Below are 10,353 nucleotides of genomic sequence, written 5' to 3'. Positions count from 1 at the left end.
TCCTGCTGATTTTGGCATGGGGCACAGTTTGTCAGTTTTGTGTGTAGGAGCAGTATGAGCACTACCTCCTGGGAAAACCATCTGAGCCTGGGCAGGCAGTTCCAGTGCTCTCCTCTCATAGGAAAATGTATAAATAAATGAATAAGGGTGCTCCAGTTTAAGCACTGGTTCTGGAGTCGCAGTGACTGAAAGCCTCACTAAGTTCTTCTAGTTATGCCTATTCCCAACACATGAAACACCATCTCTGTGTTACAGTACAACCTCCAAATGAATGTGTGATTTCCAAGTTGAGCAAAGGGACTCTAGTGCTTGTTATTTAGTAACCATTGAGTTCAGCGTAGTAAAGAGTGCTGCATGTCAAAGCTCACAGAGGTTTAAAGTGGAGCAGAAGGTTCATTTTTATTCTGTTTTCTTGCACCACTTTAGACTTTTCACTTGGACCAGTGAGACCTTTTGGTGTCTTCCGAGAGGCAGAAAATGGGTTTGTCATGACCTCAGTGTCACATTCTTCGATCCCCCTTGGTTTCAGAAAGGGGATGCACAAAGGGAAAAAAAACCCACAGGTTTGGGGAGAAGTGACTGTGAGGTCCTTTAAATAAGTTGCTCTGCTCCTGGAGGGGTGATGACATGCCCTTGTTACCACAGGGACAGATACGTTCCCTTTGTTCTGGAGAAGGATCTACGTCCAGATGATTTAGTAGAGATTCGATCAAACTACCAGTAAGTCTCTGAAATGATTTACAGATTCTCCTTTTGGAGAAGATAAATGATGGGGTGACCTACATTGAGAAGCTTTAAAACCAGTTCCAAATGCACTCAATAAGGAATAAGCAGCCTATATAAACCCCTTTTCTTTGTAAGTACCTCCAGAGGATAAGTGTGGCTGCTCTGTCCAGCCAGCAGGAAATTTCTGAAGGAATAATAGAATCATTCACCAACTCATGACCTTACAGGTTAACACAGCACCTACCCAGAAAGTTACAGGGCAAAGCAGATTTATTGAGAGTGTCTGGAACACAGGGAACTGACACCTGAGGAAAAACTATGGAAAACTTTAACAAATCCCTTAGCGGAGAAACTAGCAGAGTATTTTTTAAATCATTGATGTCATTCAGATCAGTGATGGAATCAGTCTGCTTAGTGATAGGGAAACTACATGAAAATCTGACTGCCCTGGAAAAGCTTCATGGCTGTTTCCTTTGACATTCCCGGCTGTTATGTTGTCCCCTGAGCTAACGGAATGTGCAGTCTGTACAGTAGCAGCATCCCATAGCTCTGTTACTTCTCACATTCACATAAGCACACAACACACTAAATTAGACCACGGGACTTCATTACACCAGGTAAGTAGAAGTTAGTTACTGTGTTGTAGGACCACAGAAAGAGTTCTAAAGAACCTGCAGCAGAACAGCATGGAGGGTATGTTTAGACATTTGAGAAAGTTAGTAGAAAATGATTACTGTACCTTTTTCCTGATTTATGAGCATTTCAGATAATAAAGACAGAGATAAAGGGAGAAGAAAAGAAAACAGCAAGTTAAGAGATTTGTCTTCAGTAATGCACAGAACAACAGATGTAAGAGTTCTTGCTTATTTTAGTAACCATTTGAATTCTCTTTCAAAACTAGTAAGTGGCGTTTTATTTGTGACTTTGGCTAATAAAAACTACATCTATTCAATTCAAGCAGTTCACTTTCAAAACTGCACCCGATTTAGTGTATCCGCTTTCAAAACAGACACGTTTGAGAACTAATTACAAATTCAAATATCTCAGGTTGACTTTCAAATAAATAAAACATTGTTATTGTAAGTGCTTTGGTTTGGAAAATGTGACTGACTCGCTTCTCTTCCTTGTTTGTTTTTGCAAGGCATAATGTACATGAGACATTCCTTAATGCTGCACTGTCTGAAATGTGTAACTGCTTAAAAAGTAAATATCAATTAAACTCAACAGTTCTGCCCCATAAGCACTTGGCCAAACGTTAAACCATATATTCACTCCTTTGCTAAAGACAAAGGAACACCTCTGCCTGTTACTCTTCACAAGCTTTATGCTGAGGACTTACTTAACCGCTCTGCAAAGTTCTCCACTTACTTTCTTGCACCATAATATGGTGATTTAATTTTACTGGAGCCTCAGACACAGGCTCCATCTTCTCTGCCAGACAAGTGAGATTTGTAGAGTTGAGCCAGGACTTACCAACTGTACACAAGAATTTGTTTCTTACAGTTGATTCCTATGTACAAATTTCATATAGTTATAAGACAGATATATTTTTACCTTTACAAAATTAAGCCCAAACCTGCTATGCATCTACCTTCCATGAGACGTCTGAATTGCTTTTGTGTTCAGTCAGAACAGACTTTACTGAAGCAACACAGAGCAGGAAGCAAGACAATGACACACATTCCGTACAGCAGCAGTGACTCAGCTTTCACTCATGCTGTACCTTACTCTATTGCTGCCTCCTCTTACTGGAACAAGAACAATGGGAGAGTTTGCTGAGGAACTCATCCTGAGTAACTTGTTCCTCAGCATGAGTAAGCCAGCTGAATTTGCCTTTCTGTGATCAAGACCTTCTAAAAGCACATACAATTAAATACCAAAATACAGTTGCCTGTAGCTGACTTTTCTAAGATGCTCCTCATGAAAAGGAACAGTCACCCTCCAGTTGCAGAACAGATTGTGCACAAGGAGCACTGGAAAACTCAGAGCAGCTCCCAGTCTGAAATCATGCTTACGGTATCCAGGTGTGTTCGCTGATGCTTTGCCCGGTCGCTGGAGTTGCTGAAAGCTTTCTGGCAGCCGGGATGCTGACACAGGTACGGCTTCTCCCCAGTGTGACTCCGGAGGTGAATCTTAAGGTTCTCAAGCCTAGAAAATGCCTTGTTGCACCCTTCAAACTGGAAAATGTCATAAAAAAAATCATTGTAAAGTACTATTAAATAAACCATGTGCAGCCACAATGAGAACAGTGTAAGATCCAAGTTGGACATGCAATAAATCAACCAAGATTCAAACATGTGTTGAAATCTATGGATGAAACACAACGGTTTGTGCTGTTCATTTCATCTGTCACTGAAGACATGGTGTGTAGCTCAGTAATAATACAAGGGTTATAAATATCTCACATGTTCTGTCTGAAGTACCAAACGCTTAAAGACATGGTGTCAGAACAGAAGATTTCAAGAAAGAACAAGTGTTGTGATGAGTTCTCTTAGATGTTAACTGGCACAGGAACCACTGTGGGCAATAACAATCAGTTGCTGTGGACAGAGAGCAGCAGAAGCTATTTGTGGCAGGTTAGAACCTGGTTTCAGATGTCTGAAATACTATATAGTGGAGCAGATGAGTACAGACTATTACAAGAAGACCTGATCCATTTGAAGAGCAATCCAGAGGAACTCTGCTGTTATTCTGCACCCTTTTCTTTACCAGCTGTATCATTCAGATCTGTTCTCAGCATTTATACAACCAGTAACCTGAGCGATTCTGAGTTCTTAAGCACCCGTTTCATTAGTAATAAAATGCTGCATGGCATTCATAACAGAAGTAGCTGTTTCAAATTAAATCTGAATAAATAAATAACTAAGATTTCCAGCTACTAGCCAAGGGAAGCGTGTTTTGCATTGCTCACTGCTAGGTTTCAGTGTCACAGGCAACAGGCAACTGCAGTGGAGGCACTGTCCCTAGGGTGGGCTTTGGGAACTAACAGGTCAACACAAATGCATGTGAATGAATGAATGCACTTCCATGCACCAGCAAAGCCATAAGATGCACCCAGGTACTTACACATATGTACAAATACTTATTATGCACATACTTTACCCACTCTGGGTTGTAGCTTCACGACACTGCAGATCTTCTAGCGTCTCTAGACAGACAAAACCTTGCTGCTCTATGATGTGACATCTCAAAGAATGCATTAGAGAAACCCAGTTCACATCAACACTAACAGCTTTGAAGGAACATAGGTGTATCTTAAACCCACTATTCCTGGAATCCAGAGTTTTTGTATGATTCTTGTTCATAAGGAGTGAAATCCTGACCTTCACAAGATTAATGAGTTCTTTGTCACTTCCTCCTGCTGAGTCAAGGTTTTGTTCAGCAGCTATCCACTCGCTGCTGTGGTCCCTCAGATGGCATCACAGAAACCACCGCCTTGCCAATCCCCGTCACATTCTGTTTGTGATATGCATTGGTGCATGCAAGCTCCTGACTCAGCTGGTGCACCAAGCACTGCAGGCAGAGGAATGGGAAGGGAGAGCAGATGCAGATGGAACCTGGAAGATGCTGTAAACTGGAGGCATGTGATCTGCTGGTGCCTGACAAAGGCAATTTTAACTAGTGATGGAGAAAGGGCCATCACACCTTGCTGCATTTTGCAGGCTGTGTTGTGTCTTTGGATGCAGATCACCTCTGCAAACTACAGATTAAACACAACAAGAACTCCAACACACAGAGCATTTCCTGGCAGACTTTGAATTTCTGCCTTTCCCAGCCACTCCTACATGAAAGGATCACTATGGCTTTTACTGCTCTCAATATTCTACTGTCCTGGGCACACATTGAATCTGTCTGAATGGTGTATGTGGGTCTATGGGTGTAGACAACTATCTGCTATGTACAGGTTTCCATCTTTCCCCATCACAGCTATCTTGATAGAACCAGAATCACCTGAGAGATGCAGTCTACGTCTTCAGAAGTTTGGCCCACTTCTAGAGCTTGTCCAGGTCCCTCTGGACATCATCCTGTCCCTCAGGCGTGTCAACCACACCACTCAACTTGGTGTCCTCTGCAAACCTGCTGAGGGTGCGCTTGGTCCCACTGTGTCACTGATGATGGTACTGTGCAGTACCGGTCCCAGTGTGGGCCTCTGAGGGACAACACTTGTCATGGATCATTCTCCTGTTCAAATAACCTCCAGAAAGATCCATCAGTCCTGATGAAGCTGAGACAAGTGTCTCAGCTTCAACTACAAAGCACCATGTTGGATTTCGAAAGGGCTTTAGGATGGTAAAGAGCTATTTGATCAGCTGAGAAGGCTACTTACAGTATCTCCCAGACATCTGGCCCCAATCTGCCACTGCTTAATGCTACAATCTTAAACATTTTGTTGATGTTTGATGCCTGGGATAACTGTAACAAACACTGCATGATCCTCAAAGTCTGTAAATGTCAACAGAGCTCTTAAACAAGTTCATCAATAAAAATAATAATTATATTGCAATTACTACTTTTGTCTTTTACTCCGAGGTTGTTAATGTGTGCTTCAGACAGCGCTGTGCTACGCACAGACACCAAACAATGCCACATGATTACAGCAAGTAGCAGGATGCAGTTGTTGCATTTGGGAATGACTTGCTTTTAGAACAGGGCTTCTACCAGGAAAAACTATGTTGTAGAAATTGACAGGACTGAATTAGCTCACTGCCATATGGAAATACATGTGTTATCTTCATTTTACACTAAAATCTCACTGGAGCGGAACTGCTGCAGCATCATGCATTTAAAAGGCGTATTTATGAAAACACTGAATTATCTCACAGTAATCTCAACACATCCCAGTTTTCCTACCAAAACAATTTAATCTAATAACTGTAATTGCTTAAAATGGTTTTTCTTTGCTTCCACGTTATACTTGGAATGCACCTGAGAATGCCGCCATGCAGAAATAACAGCATATTCCCCGAAGGGTTTATATTATCAAATGTTTACCATTTTCATAAGCTTATTTAATCACAGTCATGTCTAGAATATCTGTCAGTGGAACAGATCAGAAGAAATAAACTATAAACTGAACAGCTCAGACCATAAGGTGAAGCAATAACTGACATTTTCTTAGGAAATGAGTTATGACTGAGAAAGAGAAGCCTTCACAGTTGTAGTGCTAAATAGGTCCAGTGTGCCATTAGAGAAAGCTCATTAATATACACCTCTGCTCTCTGCTGCAAGATCAGTTAAACAAGCTGCCTTTTCTTAAAGAGCAGGTCATATTGGCTGCTGACATCTCAGACAGCCTACAGATGGAAAACCCAAAACATTTCATTCCAAAGCATTTAATACTATCAATAGGAAATCTTATGTCTGGTCAAAACATCTACAAGCCTTATGAACATTGTGAAATGTTCTTTCTTCCCAACTGATTACAAAATTGGGGAACTTTTATTGAAAAATATATTATGAGAAAAAGGATCCTGTGAGGATACGTAGCCCTTCTGGGGGGGAGGAAACAGCCACACCACTCTTTAATAGCATCAGTGTTCTATAGCACACTGAGAGCCTAATGCTGGGGACATGGCAGGAAGCATACAGGGCCCCAAATTGTTACTGATGTCAGTAAGTTCAGCACATGGGTTGTTCTGTCCAACACAAGAATCCAAATATCTGATTTGGTTTTTTCTAGCTAACTCCTGGCTGGATTAATTTTTAATTCTCTCTTGCAGCTACAATGTAAAGCCCTGATCCTGCACATACTTGTGCATGAGTAACATGACTCACGCAAGGAGTTTTATTAAAACTCAACAGAACTATGTGTGTACATAAAAAGGAACCCACAGGACTGAGCTCTCGGCTTCCTAAAGGATCCCAGTTCATACAGCCAGATTCAAAGTTACAGATTTCAATTGCTGGAAGCTGCTTTTTTTCCCTGTTGTGGTAGCGCAATAATGGGAGATACCTGTAACAGAAAAAGGAGCTGCCAATTGCTGTGCTGTGGGGTTTTTTATTGCAGTCTGAACAATTTATGTTTGCAAAGTGACACTTGTACCTGATACTTCATTTGAGGCCTGGGGAAAAATTGCTTGTACTTGGTTTATTATTTCTATTACAGAGAAAGCATTTAGGGCTTTAGCCAGACTATTGTGCAATTGCTGGTGTGTAGAAGAAAGGGTAAAAAGGTTCGGAACAGGGCAAAGAAATGTATAAATGCAACACATTTGCTCACTTGTTGGGTTTTAGGGTAATTGCAGCCAAGTGTTTGACATCAACCCATCGTATACCAGTGGCTTGTTTTTCTTCCTGCTGTTAGACAGGTTGCATAGTTCCTAACTAATGTGAAACTGGGAAAAACTAATACACTGAGAATCCTGGAGGAGGTGTTTGATCAGCATATGAGTTACACAAGACTTTGGGCTGTCTCCTGACCACCCCCCCCCCCCCCCCCCCCCCCCCCAGTACCAGGAGCTGTGGATGCATGAAGAACAAAGACCTGACCCATGCAAGGTGTAGCCGTCATGAGGCTTCCAGTAGCAACCAGGTCTGATTTTCATGCGAGGTGATTCCCATGCACAGACTTCTCTGACTGCAAAATCCCACCACCTGCCTGCCAGTGTCCCCTCAGATGGGATTGCTCCACTCTCGCTGTGCTGCCTAAGAGTAGAATGGCCTTGTCTGAGCTCCCCAGGTCCCTGGGGAATGGCAGGTCTTCCCAGTATGGGGTCAGCAGCTAAGAAAGCTCAGTGGGACCCATCCTGCTCGCTAGGTGCCTGACTACAGAGGCTGCCTAGATCTGGCTTCTGGGTTTTGATTTTTAAAGATAGTTTTACCTGTGCTCCTGAGCACATCTGGCCCTAAATGTGAGTTTTACCACCACCTCTCAAGGTCTGCTGTCACACTGAGTGCAGAAGACCAGCTCAGCAGGATGGACACCGAGTCTTACACTGTCTCTAAGGAGCACCGGCATTTTTGGCTCTCAAAAGTCTTGCTCACATAATTGCAAACTATCAGCTGTCAGGAAAAGGGTTCAAAAGCACTGCGATATTCATAGATTTGCTGCTTCTAGTACCAGTAGGTCAGGCACTTCAGGGAGCAAACAGAGCTTTCCATACATTTTCCAGCAAAACCCCAAGTATCTGGGAAACTATCAGAGCATCCTGTCATTTTCACAAGACCCCACTGCAAGTCTTAGCATTCTTTCTCATAATCCTTCTTCAATCAAGCCCAAGGATAAACATTTGTCGAAACAGGGGTACTTGCATTTAGTTGCTGCAACATATGAGAACGAAGCAGGAAAGTTGGGGATATTTTACTATCAGCAGCATGACAGCCACAAATTTTGCCATAAGGTTTCGCTAAATATGTCATTTGGAAACCAAACAATTTTCTGAAACCTCATTACAGTTGGACTGAATACACTATTATGGCTTGCAGGCAAAAATAACATTGCATGGAGCAACATTTTAGAAAACAAAATGTAAAACTCATATGGTCACATGTAATAAGCAAAGGAGACCCCCCCACCCCCCGAAATCTACATGTCAGGCCCCTTATTTCCTCATGTAATTGGGAAACTGTTCTTTATTTGGGATTTTTTGAATAGCTTGCAAGCTATTTGAAATTAAAGGACATGTTTTGCTGCTCCAGTATCTGAAGGCAGATTTGCTTGTTTGGGGGACAAAATTACAATTGGACAAAATCAATCGAAACCCCTCTCCAGCTGTGCCAGCAGAGAGCCACAAAGCAAACTAAACTGCTTCCCTCCAGGTCTTTTAGATCTTCTTTTTTAGCCAAAAACACAGTTTATAACATGTACTTCAAAAACTTGTTCCTCTGCATTAGTCTTACCTCACTTTCCGAGGAAAAGTTTCAGTTCCAGTTTGCATCTCACACATCACCAAGTTACACCTATCTCAGCCGAGACTTTACTGCCTCTTGCCTACGTCTTTGGTTCACATTTTAGTCACAGCTTCAAGTATCACTCTGTGCTCTTGGTCTGGGGGGCCAGTTCCACTACAAACAGTTCTGTACAGAGGGCATCTCACTGCCATGCAAGATGGAATAGGTGCTCATAGTTTACTTACTTACAGGTATAAGAGTTTGCAAGTTTGAAGCAAAGGCTTAATTTGGCTAAGATAAGTAATGCAGCCCCAGGACAAAGGCAGAATCCATTATGGCTCACGTGGACTAATCAGTTGGGGAAAAAAATAAAGAAGAAAGAATTAGAGAGGACAACAGCAAGAAGGAAAAGAAGAAGGAAAAAAACCCACCCCAAAACTTCTCTGGCTGATTAGCATAGCATCTTAAAAGGCCAAAATACCACATGTGTGGCATGTTACAAAAGAAGATTAAAATAAAGGAAAAAATATCCAGAGAACCATGAAGTCTCAAAACATCTGGAGTTTTATAGTAACAAGGAGGAAAAAATCAAAAACATAATTGAAAAAAGTCCACTGCGATACATTATTGTACAATGAAGCTTAATGGAATTGAAAGGAGAAGAGATGAAAAGGCAAAATAGAGGGAGGGGGAAGAAATAAAAGAAACAAGAAAAGGCATTTATATTTTAAAGATGTCACTGAGGGTTTTTATCCCAGTTATTAAAAATTACACACCCTGCTTCTGTAAGCTGTCCCTGTAATGTGTTGAGCGCTCTCTTTCAGCAGAGGACATTCATGCATGCTGGGGAATTCATCAACCCTTTTGTACCCAGTGTAGGGGCACTTTGCACTCTTGATTCTATGGGAGACATCTGCAAAGAGAATGGCAGAGAAACTGCCTACCCTGGTTTACATTCTGAATCCAATGGGAGATTCAAAGAGAGGCAGGACAAACATGTAAATTAAAACTGTTTGCTAAAAACAATGTGCGCATTCAGGAACTAAGCAAACAATCTTAAGCTGTTACATTGGCATCAGACACTAGAACCAACTGTAATTGAAATACTCTGAGTGTATTCACTAACAAACATTGAAATGGAAAAGCAAAATGAAAAACTTCCCTCCTTTTCCATATTTTTCCTCTTTTTTTAATGAACTAGCAAAGGAAGAGAAGGATCCGCACACAGTGCAGTCTGCCTTCGGAACATGCCAACAGCATATCTAGAAACAGGAAGGGTTTCCAATGCACCACAGCCATGAATGTCCTGCATTAGGTCTGTGCTCTGCCTGTTCCCAGCCACAGGAAGATTTGAGACACTAAACCCTGTCTGTAACGGATACAGTGTAATCCGGCAACAGTGAGTGTCCATCCCAACTTCCCATTTATCCCCCAGACTATTGATTTTTCAGTCCTGGAAACCCAGCTTATATCTTCGTCAAGACCAATAAATAAATATGTTTTACAGTCATAGCTTGTCCCATGTCATCACAGCTAACAAAGTGCTCATGTCCTTGGCACATCAAACAGAGGAGAATCCTGTGGGCGAAAACTGATCCACAGTTGGAAATTGCTGGCCACAGCTAACTAAACTAGACAACCACAACCAAAGTCTCTTAGAAAAGATCAAAATTAGCAGTAAGGTAACTCTCCACTCACCTATGAGGGGGTTTTGTTCCAAATATAACTTTTTGCATGTAGTTCAACACAGAGCATTGATGTTCCTCACAAAGTCCATTTCACAAAGTGGATAGCTTT

At 41.8% G+C, this 10,353-nt stretch overlaps 1 protein-coding gene across 1 annotated transcript in view; it reads right to left on the bottom strand.

The window, feature by feature from the left end:
- Positions 1 to 10,353, bottom strand: part of LOC104404745 (zinc finger protein GLIS3-like) — a 71,432-nt gene that overhangs the window by 4,664 nt on the left and 56,415 nt on the right. Inside the window, exon 3 of the mRNA XM_010013264.1 lies at positions 2,742 to 2,903. Within this exon, the coding sequence (XP_010011566.1) occupies positions 2,742 to 2,903 (162 nt within the window). The remainder of the gene's footprint in view (positions 1 to 2,741; positions 2,904 to 10,353) is intronic.

Source organism: Nestor notabilis, unplaced genomic scaffold (assembly GCF_000696875.1).
Source record: "Nestor notabilis isolate BGI_N333 unplaced genomic scaffold, ASM69687v1 scaffold2854, whole genome shotgun sequence".
Lineage (NCBI taxonomy): Eukaryota > Metazoa > Chordata > Aves > Psittaciformes > Psittacidae > Nestor > Nestor notabilis.
The sequence above is the reverse complement of the archived record's forward strand: the minus strand, read 5'-3'. Positions and strand labels throughout refer to the sequence as shown.